Raw genomic sequence first — 20,061 nt, 5'->3', positions numbered from 1 at the left:
TATCATTGATAGGATCCTAAATTGAATTCTCTGGACAATGGGTAGCCAGCATAGAAGAAGCAAGAAACAGAGGAGTATTGAGGAGAAAGGTGGATTAGTCAGGCAGAAGAATTGAGAATGGATTTCGAGAGGTGCAAGATGAGAGGCCACAGAGAAGAACACTGCAGTAATCTTGATGGAAGACAATAAGGGTATGCATTAGCATTTTTGTTGACTTAGGGTTGAGGAACGATCGTATCAAAAATATATCTTGTGAGTTTGAGGCGGCGAGGGCTTCTATCAGTTTGAAGGACAGGACAGAGCTAAATTTTACACCAAGATAGCGGACTTGTGGTACTGGGAAAAGTATACAGCCATTGATTGTGACTGATAGGTTTACTAGGGATGTTAAACAAAATCACGGAAAAAAATAAGAAACTAAAACATGTCCTTTATTAGTCCAACTAGATAAAATACTATGATCATTGTTTATCATCCATACTTTGCTTTAAAAAAAAAATATTGCTGCACATTAACCCCTTCCCGCTTCATGATGTACCGGTACGTCATGGAGCGGCGGGGTATGTATGAAGAGAGGTTGTGTGGCAACTTCTCTTCATCAAGTGCGGGCGTCAGCTGTTTATAACAGCTGACACCCGCGGGCAATAGCCGCTATCGGCCGTTTGGCCTATCGCGGCTATTAACCATTTAAATGCTGCTGTCAGTTCTGACAGCGGCATTTAAATCCGCACGCCCCCGCACGCAGTGAGATCGGGGAAGCCGTGCAAGTGTCATGGCAGCCGGGGGTCCAATGAAAGGCCCCAGGGCTGCCTCACCAGACTGCCTATCGAGCCATCCCCGTGGGGTGGCTTGATAGACTGCCTGTTAAATTGCAGTATGACGTAATGCTATAGCATTACGTCACACTGCAGGAGCGATCAAAGCATCGCATGTTAAAGTCTTCAAAGTAAAGTTAAAAAAAAAACCAATAAAGTTTTTTTAATTGTAAAAAAAAAAAAGGTATAAAAGTTTAAATCACCTCCCTTTTGCCATATCTATTATTATAAAATAAAAATACATGTTTGGTATCGCCGCGTCCATAAAAGTCCAATCTATCAAAGTAGTGCATTATTTTTCCCGCACGGTAAACGTCGTCCGAAAAAAACCCCAAAGAACACCAGAAGTGCACTTTTTCAGTCACCCTGTCTCCCAGAAAAGACGCAATAAAAAGCGATCAAAAAGTTGTATGTACTCCAAATTGATACTTTCGGAAACTACAGGACATCCCGCAAAAAAATGAGCCCTCGCTCAACTACGTCGACGGAAAAATAAAAAAGTTATTGCACGCACAAAATGACCGCAGAAAATAATTGAAAAAAATGAAATGTCTTTGAAAAAAAAAGAATAGTATAGTAAAAAAAAACCTATACAAGTTTGGTATCGTAGTAATCATACCGACCCATAGAATAAAGTTGTCATGTTGCTTTTGTTGCAGTTTGTGAGCGGTAGAAACAAGACGCACTAAAAGATGGTGAAATGTTGTTTTGTTTTTCATTTTACTCCCCTTAGAATTTTTTTAAAAGTTTTTCAGTACATTATATGGTACTTTAAATAGCACCATTGAAAAATACAACTCGTCCCGCAAAAAACAAGCCCTCATACAGCGACGTCGATGGATAAATAAAGGAGTTACGATTTTTTTGAAGGAGAAAGGAAAAAACGAAAATGGAAAAAGATAAAGGGGCCGCGTCATTAAGGGGTTAAAGTAGTACAGATTTCGCATCTACTCAAGCAGTAGCACTGTCATCTCTTTACATGGCACTGAAACTTTATGAGCCACTAATGAAAGGATCAAAGCCATTGGGCTTAATGGTCCTATGAAAATTAAAAAATGACCAACTGGGGGTGTTCAGTGAGATGGGAAGAGATGATGAGTTCAGTTTTCTCCATGTTGAGTTATAAGTAGTGGGAAGAGAAGGAGCAGAGAGCCAGTAGACACTTTGGGATTCTGGATAGTAGAGAGGTAATATCTGGATGTCATTGGCATAAAAAAGGTATATAATTATAGAGCACTAGAAACACCAACATTTCCAAGGGAAGGCATTGTGGCATATATTGTTCTGATTCAGAGAAAAAAGCAGCTGGACTTAGAGAAAAACCTTGTAATTTCAAGCCATTTGTGTGTACAGTACAGAAACAACAATAAAACCACTGTATCTCCTGACCTTCATATATTCACATTTTTATTTTTCCTCCTCCATTAATCTCTCTCACAGTTGAACATTTGTCAAACAGATACCTACCGAGACAACAATACCATCTTAGCTTTGGTGATAGTAAATCCTGAAACGATAATTGCTTCAATGATAGAGCCCATTTTTGGAACAGCATCAGGTTTTATCAAAGCCAGAGTCCTAACAAATGAGAAACAGGTTAGGAAAATATGTTACTACTTAGGCAACCACAAATGATTTGAATATGTGAAAATGTACAAGAAAATGCAAAATTGTCCCATGAACAGACATGCAATATTGTGCCCTTCACTGCAAAGTATATCACTGACCGTTGTCAAAGCATTTTTCCTATGTAACTTTTTGTAATGAGGAACAGCTTTATTCACTGTATACTCTATAGGACATCCTTCCCCAAGAAAGACACCTTTAACATAGACAATCAATATGATATGACAAACTGGAGACTAAATAAAAAATCTACACTATTTCATGGATACTCAGATAAGCTGAAGAATTGATAGTTCTCAAAAGAGGGTTTCCTGTAAAAACAAAAGGAGTCCGGTATACCCCCAGCGGTCCACTTAAAACCTGTTAGGACATGCACATCAGTGTAAATTCAAATTTTTCATCTAAAATTGAAAAAAAAAATGTTTTATGCTATTTATTATCTTCATTCATTTACAGGCTAAATACAGCATTTCAATACTCAGCAGAGTAGGAGACTTGAATTACTGCAGTCCTTTACTTCCTCCCTGCTGAGGACCAGCCACAGAGATATAGCGATAAGACATATAGCTAAAATAACATGAATATCTAAATATCTAAATAGAGAATTGGAAATCACCAGCATATCTGTAGAGAAATCTTGCCACTGAATAAAGTCCAGCGCTTTTAGCAGCCCTGTGAGCCAAGGAGGAAGGAGTTACAAGTGTAATGTAAGCTACTGTAGCATGTTTGTAGAAATAGTGACAATGATTGAGGTTGGGGCTCTACTACCGTATCTAACATTGCAGTCAATGATAATGAATTCCTGTTAGTGAATTAGGAAGAAGAAGAGGTCTGCAGCACAAATAGCTGAGCTTTAAAGGTAAAGGTTTTGGTAGTGTGTACAGGGATCAAAGAGAAATCAATGATCCTCACATGAAAAATTCATCTTAAGATACACATAACATAGAAGTCAGCAGATTCTAAGTTGGATGTGCTAGCAATCTAAGGACCTTTTTACACACATCGATTTAAGCAGGATAAACCAGCTCAACCAGTTTAGAGCTTATTTAAAGGACCTCCAAACAGGCTACTTCACGCTGCATGGGGGACAACCAATTAAACATAGGATCATTTGTCTCCTACAACATTTCCTCACTGCCTGCAGTACATTCCTATGAATATTTTTCCCCTATCATCTGGTTGTGTAAAAGGCGCTTAAAAAGATTTTCTGGGCAAACATCATTGTTGACCTATTTATTGGGTAGGACAGCAACAGTTGATCGGCTAGGGTCCACCACTCAGGACCCCAGCCAATCAGGCGCCTGCTCTCAAAACCAGAAAATGCAGTACGGAGCAGAAGCAGTTAGTGCCGACCCATGCATAGTGGCCGGAGCAGGTAATTGCAGGCGCAGCTCTCATTATAAGAATAACAGCCGTGCCTACAATTATGAGTGCCGACCAATACACAGGGGTTGGAACTAACTGAATGGATTTTCTTATGCCTGATCCTTTGTTTCTTGAGATAAGTATGCTTGGCCAATCTCCTGATTCAACCGACAATCATCTTATGTATATGGCTTGCTTTAGGACATATCCCAAAGATAAAATCACCACTCCATTGTGGTGCAACGTTGTATAAATGTCACAAGATGTGGTATGAAAAAAAAAAAAACAGCAAGATTACTTTAATCAGATTTATCAATAATGTAACTGTCCAACCTTATATAATATTAGATTTGGAGTAGAGAAGAGGGTCTTCTAAAACATTAGGATTCTTTCATACGCAGTATATGCACAATAGCACCTTCCTTATAAACAGCCCTGGTTACCACTATATGTTGTACATTAAAAAAAAAGTAACTGTGTAGCTATTATTTAAAAACACTATACATATCTTGTGATAACAAAAAATAATAAAAGTATATGGAAAAAAAACTACTGCAAAAGTGAAGAAACTGAAAGTCACTGAAATGTTTAAAATCAGGAAATGTGGCTGCTTAAAAATGGAGAGCCAAGATAAAAAAATATAATCAAAACAGTTGGCGTTACGACTCGAGATAGCTTGTTTTATATATATATACAGAGGAGCCGTGGCGTTGTTATTAAAAATGCATCTCGGCAAGAGACATAGACGACTGACCCGACTTGTTAGGAATGTGACAAACAGAAAAGGATTTAAGCAGTAAGCCGATTTTATCTTCTGATGTTGTACATGAAAACAAGGGCTGAAAATGAAAATATTAAGACTATCTTTATTTACAAGAAACCCGAGAAAAGTATAACTGGCACCGTGCATAATTAATAACACATACTTCTCTTTTCTACTGCCAACCTTACGGGCAGTGTATTGGTCTCCATAGTCAACTAGGTGAAGTTGGCGGGAAAAGACGTTTATTCTGTTCCCAACGTAGAAGTCTTCTTTACGCAGTGCGTCATACTTCGTGCGCCTTAAGAAGACACGATGATTCTTTATATCATACTGCGAAAACGAAACATATACCATTAGTGTCAAACAAATAGGAAAAGGGTTTTACATAAAGGGAAATAAGCAAATCAAAGAGCAGATCAAAACAGGCCTCCCACCTGGTGCGGTTCGCACAAATTGCCAAGTTGAATGTGATGAGTTGGCTTTGGGCTCAGCTGGCAATGCAACCCTCAATATGTAGCAATTGCCCAAACAATAATTTTAATCTTAAACACTTACATCTTGCCAGTTCTCCAACAACGTTCCCACTCATTAGAATGACACGTAGCATCCAATTAAAGTGCTAAATAACTTCCTACGCTGTAATCTGACTACGTACTATGACAATCATTCCCACTTCGAAAACCTCAGCATTCGCTGTAGCATTTACATCGTAATTAAGAGATACCTCTAATCTTCAGAATAAAAAATATATAGTAAACCTTTGTACTGACAGCTTTGAGAATAGAAGCCTCCGTTTTCTAAACAAGCCTTGAGATGATTTTTAGGTGTACGCAGAGCATATTCAACTTTTTGAAATGTTTTTGCAATGGCGGCCCAAATTATTTCAGTGGGCATTATTGTGTTAATACAATCAAAGTGCTGCAGCCGAGCATGTCAACAAGAGAGAAACAGAAATGAGTTGTAGTTTGGGAATAATGTACTTTCGGGCATCATTAGCATATTGTTAGGGGAAAGGAAATGAAAACCGAAGCACATTCGCACGCGAGAAGTACGCATTATCCTTCTGGTGAGGTCACCGTAGTATATGTTCTGCAATAACTGGAACATGTTAAAAAAATAATCATAATCAAATTAAGTTACATCCAATATTTTAGGTGTGTTAAAAAACTGTCCGGGGAGCAGGAAAGAGGAATTACACAAAATAAATGAAAGCAGTAGTATGGCCTTTTAACCCTTTGCAATCCAATTTTGGATTCAGGGTTTCCTAGGGGGCTTTCTATTTCTGCCATTATACAATGGCGCCATCTGCTGGCTAGAGCCAGTACTGCAGTATGTGACATCCCAGAGAGGCCCCTGAGAACAGTAATCTACAGTAAGAATACCCTGTCGGACATCTTCCGACATCAGAGCTGTACAGCGTTAAATCAGAATGTCTTTAGATGTCAGACAGTGGATTGGAAAGGGTTAAGTTAATTCAGTTTACAAAGGGCATCTATAAGATGCATGTTATAATGTACTTCAGCAACTGCTATTGTACACACTGTACAGTGCTCCAACGGGAGTACAAAGTCATTAGTACTAAAGCTGGTTTCACATGCTAGTATCATCCTACATGCAGAAAACGGAACCTGGTTGGCATCAAAGAGGAGCATTTGTGAGACAGTACTTCTTTGGTTTCTGCATGGAGGACAGAACAAGCATTGGTTTCACAAAATGCAATGTGATATCAGTCTGATTAGGCTAAGCGGCAGCGGGCCTAGTTAGTTCTTGGATGACAGACCACCTTGGAATGCCAGGTGTTATAACCCTTGCCCACAGATGCATTAGAGCCGGTAAGAGTTCCTGATTACTTCCAGTAGCTACCAACAGCTCATTAAAGGGGTTGTCTCGCGCCGAAACGTTGTTTTTTTTTCCATAGGCCCCCCGTTCGGCGCAGGACAACCCCAAAGGATGTGTTAAAAAAAAAAAATTTATTACTTACCCGAATCCCCGCTCTGCGACGTCTTCCTTCTTCCTTCTTCTTCCTTCACCAAGATGGCCGCCGGGATCTTCACCCACGATGCACCGCGGGTCCTTTCCCATGGTGCACCGTGGGCTCTGTGCGGTCCATTGCCGATTCCAGCCTCCTGATTGGCTGGAATCGGCACACGTGACGGGGCGGAGCTACGAGGACCAGCTCTCCGGCACGAGCGGCCCCATTCACCAGGAAGAAGACCGCACAGCGCAAGCGCGTCTAAAAAAGCAAGAAGACATCAGAATTAGACGGATCCATGGCCACGGGGACGCTAGCAACGGAGCAGGTAAGTGAATAACTCCTGTATGGCTCATATTTAATGCACGATGTATATTACAAAGTGCATTAATATGGCCATACAGAAGTGTATAACCCCACTTGCTGCCGCGAGACAACCCCTTTAAGTATCACTATATTCTGGCACTATACTACACTCATTGTTAAAACCAATCCTTCCCCTAGACGTTGTCGAAACCTAATGATACTTTCTCTGTGTGATTGTACCGTTGATTTAAGCAAGTGATTACAATATTGAGCCTCGTGTGGTGCAGAGTGTAAGCTCTCGCTCACAACCTGAAGCTTGCAAGTTCAATCACCGCATGGTTCAGGTAGCCGACTCAGCCTTCCATCCTTCCGAGGTCGAAAGGGGCACCCAGCTTGGTGGGGGGTAATCATAAAAATTACCTGAAAGCGTTGCGTAATAACAAGATATGATACAATATCAGAGTAAAAGGAAAACTGGCCTCCTCAAGGGAGGCTCTAGTAACCTGTTGTACTGCCTCTAAGATGTACATGTGGCCATGGAGGCTCCAATATCCTGTTGTACCGTCTCTAACTTGGATGCTCTAGTACCCTTTTGGGCCACTTCTAGTTCAGATGCAAGATGTGGCTCCAGTACCCTGTTGGGCCGCTTCCAGCTTGGATGTAAGATTTGATACAGGTGCCATATGATATCCTGTGGCATTTTAGTCCATATTTGCTGTAACTGAGCTTCTAGATCATGCAAACTTGTACGCTGTCAATGCTGACGTCTCAGATGATCATACATGTTCTATCTATTGTCGATAAATCTGGCAACTGGGAATGCCACGGATGTGTGGCACTGTTGTGAGAACATCATTCCTGTGACCCCCTTGTGTGTGCAGCCGAGCATTATCCTGCTGCCTCTTGGAAGCCAACATGAGAGGAACACATCACTAAACATATTGCTGAGCTGTCATTGTCCCTCGTACCACTACTAGTTACCAATTGTTGCATGCGATGGCACCCCAGACCATCATACCAGCAGTGGGGGCACTGTGCTGCTCCACAGCAAAGACAGGAATGAGGTGCTTAACCCTATGTCTACAGACAGGAACACAGCCGCCCTCGGTGCCCAAAATAACCTCAATTCATCGGTGAAGACAACTCGGTTCCACTCCATAGCAGTCCAGTTTCATCTTTCGTGACACCACTGCAAATGGAGGCAATGGTGGGTGGGTGTGGAAGGCAGTACACGTAATGGGCACCATGACACCAAATCTCCTTCAACCAAGCACCTGCAAATGGTTTCAACAGACACAGAGGCCACCAATGATGGTGCCACCTATCTCTGAATGGTGGACAACGAAATGGTTGGAGCTGCTTGTACTTGTCAGATGGTTTAGACGATCTTCTCTACTGGTGGCCTGTTGAGGCAGTCCTGAGGCCAGTTGCCTTAACAGATCAACTGGTCCCAACACCTCCTAACAGTCTGGTCAGAACAGCCCAGGCGGGGAACAATTTATTGATACTACTATCCAGCTTCACACATCCCAATAATGCGTCCCTCTCAGACTCTGGTAACGGGGTGAAATCTCTTCTCTGCATCGTAGAGGCGTCTAGTGGTCAACAAGCTCTACACAAGCGGAAGAAGAGGTCCACTACACACAAGGAGCCTCCGAGAGCCTTTTATAGGTCAAGGGGGGGAACCACTATTAGGGCCTCAGGTGGCAAGACCATCTAATCATTTGCATATCTGCATGCTGAGTTTTGCAGCAAAATGAAAACTTTTTCTAGTTGCTGACTGTTTTTGACAAAGAGTGTAAATTACTGATACCATCTTATTTACTCTGATGATTACAATGTATGTATCTTCGCACTGTATATATATCTACATCCTGTTACTGTAGATTTTGTGATAAGGCTGGCAGTTTTCAGTTTTCTTTTGAGTAGAAACTTTTTCACATTGTTTGTAAATTTGGCACATTTGTAATAAAAAATAAACGTAACCAAACTATCAACTGTCAGATATGCAGAGAACATATGAAAAAGGGGGATAAAACACCTCAAAAAGTGGGCACACAGACTGAGGGATGAAAAGAAAGGATAACAAGATTGGTAATGTTTAGATAAAACAGTGTTATGTGAAAAAAAATACTTTCTGTATGAATTGCTTTAAAGTGCCACTCTGATGATTTTACTCCATTCATTATGTAGCTATTGCCCCAGTATATATAACTGAGCTAGTATTACCTTGGTTAGTTATTTCTCTCAATCTAAAACCCTTTCTCGGATGGTCATGTTACATCATGTCTGACCAGCTCAGATTGACTTGAGTTTATGTGTGACGTTTCCATTCAATTGCTTAGTGTGTGTGATGCTATTGCATGGACCCCAACACAGAAACTGCCTACAGAGGAACTAACACTCCTATCACAGTTACTGCTGATGATTTAAGGCTCTTGTCACACAGTTATAATAGAGGAGATCACAGCTCATCCTCCTAACTGAATACTAACTGAATACTCTGCTTAAGATGAATATAGAAGATAATTTTAATTAAAATCCCCCAGCAGGCAGAAATGGCATAGCCATTGAAAGTAAAAATCTCACCATCAAGATGGCGGATGATAAGCAACAGACAGGAGGCTACACTGGAGGTTTCCATTGTATATTGTAGCTACTTCCATGCAGAGTGTGACAGGCAACAGGTTAAGGCAGCAGGGACAGAAAAATGTATTTTCACCAGAGTGACCCTTTAATTTTTAAAACTGATCTAGTAGTCAACAAACAGGAATGATAAGGATTTATAGTAAAAGTCACTTAAAGGGGTTGTCCGAGACTTTAACTATTGATGACCTATCCTCAGGATAGTTCATCAATAGTTCATCAATTGGGGGCAACACTTAGGCCTCATGTCCACGGGGAAATTAAGAATTAAAATCCGGAGCGTTTTTCCCGCACGCGGATCGGCGCCCCATAGGAATGCATTAGACACCCGCAGGTAGTTAAATACCTGCGGATGCCATTTTTCCCTGCAGGCGCGGGTCCCGCGTGCAGGAAAAAATCTGGACATGCTCCATTTTAGTGCGGATCTCCCGCAGGGACGGCTCCTGCAGGTTTCTATTGAAGCCTATGGAAGCCGTCCGGATCCGTGGGAGACCCGCACCAGAATTTAACTCACCTGCTCCGGATGGTACAGGTCTTCCCTTCTTCGCGGCCTGATCTTCCTTCTTTGCGGCCTGATCTTCTTTCTTCGGCCCGGTGGATGTGCCCGGCGCATGCGCGCGGCACGCAGCCGGCGTGCCGAAGCACATCCACAGGGCCAAAGAAAGAAGATCCGGCCGCGAAGAAGGGAAGACCCGCACTGTCCACAGCAGGTGAGTTTATTCTTATTTTAATGCCTCATGTCCGCGGGGCAGGAGGGACCCGCTACAGATTCTCCATGGAGAATCCGTAGCGGGCCTGATTTTTCCCTTGGACATGAGGCCTTAGGATCCCTGTGGAACAGCCGTTGTCAGTGTGTATAGCACTGGACGCAGTTAGCACTGTCAACATTGCAGCAGCCTGGTTTGGTAAGGCCCATTTAGATGGGATGAGTGTTGGGCAAATGATGCTGGACACTTGTCCCCGCACATACGCGCTCTGGTGCTGCTGCACGGGAGCTAGTATCACTGGCTCACAGCGGGGAGGCTGCAGGAGATTTTTCTCCTCACTCCCCTGCCCCTCTCGATCGCCTTAACATAGTGGCTGTTCAGTACTGAACTGCTGCTCTCTTTACACTGAGCGAGCAGCTCATCGTCCATCATCTATGCAGCATTACATTAAATGCGAGCTGTATTTGCAGTACTAAACCGGGCACGGCTCATTTAGCTAATAATGGGGAAGTCAAGGCTGACTGCTGAATAACTGCACTGCTGACAGCCGTTGGTCGTGGTCCAAATAGTTGGACCCCCACTGATCTTACAATTATAACTTAGAAATAGGTGAGAAAGAGTTTCCAGCTACAAACACAACTATTTTTATAAATGTACATGGTCATTTTTAGTATATTATTTCAGGCACCCAACTAAACAGGTTTTAATATGATCCATTATTGTTTTTTTCTTAAAGGGGTTGTCCCACGAAAGCAAGTGGGGTTAAGCACTTCTGTATGGCCATATTAATGCACTTTGTAATATACATCGTGCATTAGGCCTTAGTCAGACGGGCGTTTTTTTGCGCGATTTGCGCATGCGCATGCGTCCGGCGATTTTTTAAAACCATTGCTTTGCAATGGTATCGGACACATGAGCGCTTTTTATGCGCTCGTCCGATAAATTATAGAACAGAAATCGCAGATCGCACCTATCTGCGATCTGCGATTCCTGTTCTCTTCACTATATGCGCTCAATGGGGCCGGCGGCAGCAGCGCCGACCCCATTGAGAACATATAGAAGACAAATCATTCTTCTCTGCCACAGCTGTAACAGCTGTGGCAGAGAAGAACGATGTTTGCCCATTGAATACAATGGAGCCGGCAATACAGCGGCTCCATTGAAAGCAATGGGCTGCCGGCGTGCGCGGGATGAATTGTCGGGAAGGGCTTAAATATATAAGCCCTTCCCTGCAATTCATCCAGAAAAGTGTTAAAATAAAAAATATATACATACTCAATCAGGGGGCAGGTCAATATATGCCAATCAGGGGGCAGGTCTGACTCACACCCCCTTCACACCCACTGCAGGCCGGCTGCGCGGAACTCCGGCTGCCGGTAGCAGGTGAGTATGTATATATTTTTTATTTTAACACTTTTCTGGATGAATTGCAGGGAAGGGCTTATATATTTAAGCCCTTCCCGACAATTCATCCCACACTCGCCCGCAGCGCATTGCTTTCAATGGTGTCGGCTGTATTGCCGGCTCCATTGAATGCAATGTGCTGGACAGCTCCAGCCCGCTTCTAATGAAACGCGGCTAGGAGCAGATTTTCGGGCATTGGTCACGCGATTTGCGGATGCGCATCCGTCATGCGATCCGCAAATCGCGCGAAAAAACACCCGTCTGACTAAGGCCTTAAATATTGGCCATACAGAAGCATGCGCAGAAGACCTGTGCGGCGCGAGTACGCCGGAGCGGCCCCATTCAACAGAACAGAAGAGCAGACTGCGCAAGCGCGTCTAATGGAAGGAGAAGAAGGCTTCGGTTGGCGCCATGGAGACGGGGACGCCAACACCGGAGGGGGTAAGTGTATAACTTCTGTATGGCCAATATTTAATGCACGATGTATATTACAAAGTGCATTAATATGGCCATACAGAAGTGCTTAACCCCACTTGCTTTCGTGGGACAACCCCTTTAAGGTGCATTCACAATGCATTTGCAGTGTATGTTGGAGCTATATGACGTTATCATCTGTGGGCAGCCAAGGACTGCAAGAAGCTAGTCGGAGCTCCGGAGAGCAGCGGGAGGGACCTGGACTGAGCCTCCTTGGTAATGTATTCCTTTTGTTTATGTAATGCGGCTAGGGCTTATTATCAGGGGTAGGGCTTATATTTCAAGCCTTTTTCAAAATTCCCCCCAAAAAAATCAGGGTAGGGCTTATTTTCAGGGAAATGGGGTAGATAAGGACTCACAGCTGCTGCCAGATTATCGTGGCATAGCTATTCTTTATGCAATGGCTAATGGGAGCAGAGCTGTCACAAAAAAGTCTGTGCCTGCTTTGTTTTAGGCATCAGGGGCTGTCCCAGTGGTCTCACCCTGCAAATTAATAACACATACTATGTATTGTATATGCCATCAATGTCTGGTGAGAAAAGCCCTTTGAAGTGAAGAACCCTTTTTAAAGTTGGAGATAGAAACTCTCGAGTGCTTGCCCCTCGTGTGTTTTGGGGATGACTTTAATGCGGACAGCTTCCTAAAGTATTTTCTGTATAGACCATTTATATTTCTCTACCCTTAACTCTTCTACAAGGCACACTGATTTCCAGAAAGACTAGTAACTAGAAATGAGCGAGCGTACTCGCTAAGGTAAACTACTCGAGCGAGTAGTGCCTTATGTGAGTACCTGCCCGCTCGTCTCAAAAGATTTGGGTGCCAGCGGGGGGGCGGGGAGCGGCGGGGAGGAACGGGGGGGGGGGGGGGGGGAGAGATCTCTCTCTCTCTCACTCTCTTCCCCCCTGTGCTCCCCTCTGCTCACTCCCGCAACTCCCCGCTCTCCCCCGTCGGCACCCGAATCTTTTGAGACGAGCGGGCAGGTACTCGCATAAGGCACTACTCGCTTGAGTAGTTTGCCTTGGAGAGTACGCTCGCTCATTTCTACTAGTAACATCATAGTTAGCTTCTTCTGCTCTCATAATACTCACCATTTCCACCGACCCATCCTTGGGATAGTAGAGGAGCTGGTAACGCCTCTGCAGAGCCGCATTCGGGTCATACCATTCAGCAGTGAACACGTATCTATCCTCTTCACTCTAGAAGCACAATAAGTATAGAAAATTGTTAGTTAAACCAGATTAGCACAGTTGTCAGTGTAAAGTAGCCACAACCTTACAAAGGGTGGCACACCAGGCATGGGGAGACAGAGTGATGTCAAGTCTTCTCTCCAATTATGGGCAATTTATGAGTAATCGCTCACTATGTGTTCACAGGTTTTTATCGCTGACTTTCAGGCTACTCACACATGCGCTAATCAAATACTATCTGTCCTATTTTAGGGTGTTGCAGCGCTTTTTAACGCACCACATCACCCATTGCAATGATGGGGTGTGTTAAAAACGCTGTGGAATGTATTTGAAAAAAAGAAGTTCCAAAACGCCTGTGTGAGCGTAGAAGGCGAAGCACTAAGTGAGAAGTCCGCGATCCTGCAGTTAAATCTGTTTGGCTAATCGATTTGCACGAGTGCTGACGACCTTAGCGGTGACGTCAGCACTCGTGCAGTCGTTTACCCGACTTTTAGCCTGTGTAAAAGGGCCATTAGTAGGTCAGAGTTATTTACATAATCTTTTTAGGACTTTTAGGGCATGTTCATATGTCATTATGGTGCCCATCTAAGGGTCCCGGTTGCGATTTCCGTTAAGAATCTTAAAAACGGCACAGCACCCAACCAGATTCCATCTCAGCTATTAATGAAAACTACTGAAATGAAACCAATAGGTTCAGTTTCTGTTAGTTTCTGATATTCTGTGCCAGAAATAATAAAGTGATGGGCCTAAATCAGGTCAAGAAAAGATTATCTATACATCTATATTGCTACAGACATTAGATTTGTGTCTGGAGTTCCCACTAATAATCTACATTCTATGAGTCTTAGCATACCTATGGCGACGGCTGCCATCATGTGGAACAAAGGTCTGAGACCATCACTATCTCTGGTCTCATCCTCCGAGAAATAGGCAGAACCAGATAAGTCTGAGAGACACATATCTTACTGTGATTAATTAAAATATCATGAAGGTTTGGCCAAGCTGGTATGTTAAAAGTGACATTACTACGGAGAACTGACTGGCACAGGATGGCTGCTGTGTCTAACCACCTTAGACGGTTTCTGCGGTCACCTTAAAGGGGTTGTCCGGATATTACAAAATTAGCCTAACAGCAGGAAATATGATGAGACTACAAAATCATCATTGCTCACCTCTTAATTCCTCCACCGCACCAATGTTCTTGCTGACCCAGGTTAACTTTTCTGCAGTGACAACGTGCCATACATCCATGTGACTGCTGCAGTCATTAATTGGTCTCAGCAGTCTTGTGCCATACATGCAAGATGAGGCCTGTGATTATATACAGCGGTCATTTGGATGTATGGCACGTTATTCCTACAGGAAAGTAAAGACCGACGAGGGTAGTTAATTGTTATATATTTTATCCCATCTCGTTAGGCTAATTTTTTAAAAATCCCATCCAATCCCTTCAATGCTCAATCGCTACGTGCAAAGATGTACTTATAAAGTTTACTAAACTGTGAAATAGTATTAAAATGTTTAATAGGACTTAACCATTGATGACCTATCCTCAGGATTGGTCACCAGCAGTTCATCAGTTGGGGTCCCCCGGTGATCAGCTGTCATCCAGCCCAGAACAGAACAGACAGAACAGTCAGCTTCTGGCTCCGCCCACACTAATAGCGGGTCAGATAAAGGATGGAGGCAGAGCGGCAGTTTTCCACCAATGAACTATTCTTGATCTATCCTGTGGATAGTTCAATCCCAGAACACCCCTTTAACCTATAGGCTTTAAAAAACATATGTTGAATCACTACAAGATTTCTTTTTTAATATGCAGGTTTCATTACAAGTCTTTTGTTACTTGCTACGTTCACTTTGCCACAACTTTTCAAAAGTCTTCATCACGGTTGGAAGCTGAAGTATAATGAAGCTTCCCAGAGGACACAGCGTTATCTTAGTTACATAATGCTAATCCTACCCTGTGCCCTCTAGTAAATACACCCCAGGCACCATCCGTGATACTGCAGACGTACACCACCATGGAAACAAATTTGTCTTGGAGTCTTGTCTTGCAGTGCCCAAATATTTGCCCAGTAGGCTGTAGATTATGGAGCAAACAACACAAGGGCAAGAGGTCAGTTACATGACTGCAACTTCACGGGCATGATACTTAGGGCCTGTGTACACGGAACGATTAAAGCTTAAAAAAACAATTGGCTAAACGGGCGAAAATCAATGCTAATCATTCAGTGTAAACGCAGTCAGCGATTGAAAGATGAATGATCAATTATTCGCTTTTCATTCATTTTATCGCGTTATAAAAATCATCGTTCCGTTTAAATATCGATCGCTCAGCCATTCTCAATTATACAGTGAATGTGAATGACTGAATGATTTCTCGTTTCTGTATAAGCAGGCTGCATGAGCGAGCTCGGACATCGTTGGCTCGTTCAAAAGGTAAATCGGCAGGTCTAAATGGACCCTTTGGCCAATGTCCACAGGTGGATTTGATTTTCGGAATCCGCGCGTTGCACCCGCGTGTGAGATCCGCAAATCGAGCCGCCCACAGGGAAGCATTGGGCGTCTGCATGTAATTTAACACCTCCGGATTTGTTTTTATTTGATTTGCGGATGCCACGCGCAGGTAATAAATCGCAGCAGGCTCCATTTTACTGTGGATCACGTACGGATGTGCTCCATTCATCTTTAAATATATTTGCGGACTCTCTGTGGATTTGAAGGTTAAAATTAATTAGGAAGATGGGGAAAAGGCTGGGAGGTGGGGTTGCGGATTTTTTCTGCGCAGATGATCCGCAGTGCATCCGCATACATTCGCGCGGGGAAAAAAAACGCAATCTGCAATCCGCGATCTGCCGCAAGCAATAAAATATCAATTTAAGGATTATTCGCAGTGCATCCGCTGTAAAAATCTGCGCATGCCGTGGATATGATGCCTTAGGGCGCCCACCCACTGGCGATTTTTTTTCCTTTGCATTTTCTCTCAAGAGCAATTGGTTTTGAATGTGTTCCTGTCCACTGGCGCTTTTTTTTTCGGTCCGTTGCAATTTTTAACATAGGAACTGTCAGTTGCATATGTGTCCTTATTTTTCTCTTAATGCACCCATGAATGTCAATGGAAATGAACGGAAAAGGCGCGAAAAAGCCGCAAAAACGCCGCAGAAAACGCTGCATTTTTCACGCACGAAAATCGCAAACGCCAGTGGGTGGGCGCCCTTACTGTAAAAGACAGGAACGGTATACCAAGAGAAGAGTCTCAAGTGTGTCTGCCTGTTATGCATATGGGGATTAGTGGCATTAAGCTCCGATTTCACCTTTACTAACTTATCAGGAGGAAAAAAAGTAACTTTCATCTTGATGATTAAGTTTTATTGGAGTGGAGATCCCAGATTATCCTCTGAGGAAGTAACTCAATCCCAATTACCTTGACGAAGGATGAACCGCTACATCCACTAGTAGCTTTTACTTTAGACCATCAGAAATACTAAAGAATATATTCCTGTTTATATAAGTGTAGATTCACTTTTAGCATACAAATACTAACTCCCTACTAAATTCATTCATCCACAATACAATGATCCAGGATTATTTAGAGCTTTGGCCAAAAAATAGTCCCAATTCTGAATGTCTAGGAAATCATCTAATGTGAAGGTGACCCAATAGACCACCACAAAGTCTTGAGGACCATAGTGAAATGATTTTATCAAAACGAATCATAAGGGAAAGATGGCAGTATCCCCAGCTGTCCAGTGTGTTCCTCTCCAAAAGACTATTCTTGAGTTCTGCAGTAGAGTGTAGTATGGGGATCTTCAGCACCGAGCCGAAAGGCAGATATGTTCTGCACCAAATACTTCGCCAAGTCTTCTACACTTGTCTTCAACCCTCCCGATGTTATAATGTCCATGTACTGAACAACCCTCAGCACTCTAGCATCCTTAATAATGCAGCACCATGATGGTATCAGGCATGCTGGATCACTGGGTCTAATATAGAATCAATTTTATAAGCAGGAGCCATCTAGTAAGAACCCATGTGGCTGCAGGGAATTTAATTTGCCATCTGTTAGCGGAATACAGGCTGCCATTGATAGGCTGACAGAGAAGCTACAATTAATTTTAGTTCCTAGTTGACCTATTCTACAAGCTGGTCACTAGACCGCTATTACTATGGGCCCTTTTACACGGAACGATATTATTCAGTTTCATGTTGGGTCATGCAAAAGTGAACAATAATCGTTCTGCGTAAACATTAACAGCGACTGAATGATAATTCGGTTCGCTTATCGTTTGCCGTTCAGTTTGGGCAGACAGAAAAATCAAACAACAATCAGGCTGTTTACTGTGAATGGAGGTGGGTGGCCAGTAGAAATCTCCAGCCTGCTCCACCTCCATTCACTTAAGGATTATCGCTCCTGCATGAAGGCACAAGAGCGATAACTGACCCCTTTAAAAGGACTCCAAGGCCGGTGAAATACCAGCGTACTTCAGCCACGGTTTTGCGTCCGTAATACGGATATGTGCTTTGGCTTGACTGGTGGGTCTTATGACTTGATTTCCAAGCATATCCCTATGATGCATAGAGTTGAGTTCAGGAGACCTACGGTCAGACCAGGACACGCGTCCGTATTAAGGATGCAAAAATCCAGCCAAAATACGTCTTTAAAGTAATCTCGACAATAATGATATATTGTGAAACTGCCATTTATGCAACTCTGAAACCATAGACAGGAATGTGAAAAGCAGCCAAACTACTTTTACTGGAGAAGTAATCATGATACTGTAGATTCACCAAAGATGACCCCAAGGCCTCGGCAAGTTCAATCAACCTGAACTAAGATAAAGCACATTCAAATTACATCTCTGCCATAAAATGCTTGCTGGAGGCCTATCTGCAATGATAGGGAGGAGACAGGTTAGAATAAAGTTCAGTGCTGGTTAAAAAGTTATTTAACAGGAGGGAGTCAGCAGTCCCATCAGTACTATGTGAAGTCAGGGGTGGGCACCTCTGCAGCGGTTTTACATTATAGATCAGCCTATGCAGCAGACTGCTGAATAGCAGGGTTAGGTATAGGAAGTGGATTAACAAGATGGACCACCTTACATATATGTATGGCCGGGGTCATATAAATCAGCTGTGTCCAGCCAGTTGTTAGAAGCCTGATCCTGACACAACTACTGTAACATCTCTGTATTGTCCCTATATATTTAGAAATAGTTATGAGGTCGCCCCTCAGCCGTCTTTTTATTCTAAACTAAATAAGCTCAATTTTGATAACCTCTCTGGGTATTGTAGTGCGCCCATTTTTATTAATTAAGTTGCCCATCTTCGTACCAGCTCAAGCTCCAATATGTCCATCCGGTGCCGTTACCCAAAACTGTACCCAATATTCTATGTGTGGTCTGACCAGTGATTTGCAGCATGAAACTACATTTCACACAATTTCCCACTCTGTACTTCCTGTGCGTGTCCCTGCTAAGCGCTGCCCTGCTATTGGTCAGCAGTCTGGTCCCGAGAGCCGTCGCTGGTCATTCCTACTGAGCAAGCCGGACCTGTAGCTCTGGAATGCCGACAGATTGTATCCAGGGCAACATGTCAATAAACACTTCTGAAGGGACCGAAGTTATTGATTTTAGAGCTACAGACACAATATACAAAGTAGAACCACATTGCGTAACTTTTGATTATCTGACAGATACTTTGAGTAACTGGAATACCCCTTTAAATATAATCTCCAAGTCCTTTTCCATCAAACAAAAGTGAAAAAAGTGAAAAAAAAAATTCTGCGCTCGAGGAAGTTAGGATGTCCGGATAACTCCATGGTATATCCACAAACTTTAATCCAGAAATGCAACCTGTTTCGTCACTGTAGCGTGACTTTTTAAAGCATAAAACACAAAATATGGCTCTTTCAAAGACTTTTATATATGTACATTTACTCACACTTAATCTGGGTGCCGGCGTGTAGTCGGCGCGGTGGTTTCTGGGTGCCGAACTCCATTGGGGGAAACAACACGTCACTACGTTGCCTGGAACGCACAAGCATACCAGCTAACGCGCGTGCGTTCCAGTGGGACGCGGGGACATCACCCATTAAACCCTTACAATGCAGCATAATACGCAAAAGAAAATGAATGAACGGGCTGTTTTTATATTTGCAATGGACACTATTAACTAGGCGAACCAACTGGCCAATGATAAAATAGGAATACATTAATGACTCTATATACATATATAATCCATTATAAACATTAAACTATATCCAGCATATAAATCCCATATGGTTCTCTAATCTATTAGCTACACTCCTTTCTAAAACAACTAAGTAGTAGTGTCTGGCATTATACCATGGTGTGTTATAGTTTATCGCAGTTTTTGCTACATGGGTCCGTCTCACCGCAGAGAACACAATCACCCAGCAGCTGTCCTGGTCAACAGAATAGGAGGAACGACAAGAGGCGCCCGCATCTTACATTGCTTATACGCCTGCCGGGATTTGGAGGTGCTAGTGGTTTATCCCCGTTGGGAACTCCACTAGTCACCGGGGCAGTCCCCCTTCCTTTTTCCTACTACAACGGTTTTCATTAACAGAGGGGAGCGCTGTCCTGATCACCTATTTAAAGTCCTTTTCCATGTCGGTGTTACCCACTGGTTTCCCATTTAGCGTGTAATGGTGACATGTATTTTCCATACATAAAAAACAAAGTCAGAGATGCGCACTAGTCACCAGAATTAGCAGAAATGACAATCATTATTATGTGTGTTCCAGACAGTTTTTAATGTGTCCTTATCAGAT

At 43.0% G+C, this 20,061-nt stretch overlaps 1 protein-coding gene across 1 annotated transcript in view; it reads right to left on the bottom strand.

Annotated features, from left to right (window-relative positions):
* Nucleotides 1-20,061, bottom strand: part of NME7 (NME/NM23 family member 7) — a 127,548-nt gene that overhangs the window by 75,724 nt on the left and 31,763 nt on the right. The window contains exons 2-4 of the mRNA XM_066600002.1: nt 13,167-13,274; nt 4,733-4,899; nt 2,283-2,393 (exon numbers count right to left, since the gene is read on the bottom strand). Coding sequence (XP_066456099.1) covers nt 2,283-2,393; nt 4,733-4,899; nt 13,167-13,274 — 386 coding nt within the window. The remainder of the gene's footprint in view (nt 1-2,282; nt 2,394-4,732; nt 4,900-13,166; nt 13,275-20,061) is intronic.

The sequence above is a fragment of the Eleutherodactylus coqui genome, chromosome 4, assembly GCF_035609145.1.
Source record: "Eleutherodactylus coqui strain aEleCoq1 chromosome 4, aEleCoq1.hap1, whole genome shotgun sequence".
NCBI lineage: Eukaryota > Metazoa > Chordata > Amphibia > Anura > Eleutherodactylidae > Eleutherodactylus > Eleutherodactylus coqui.
The sequence above is the reverse complement of the archived record's forward strand: the minus strand, read 5'-3'. Positions and strand labels throughout refer to the sequence as shown.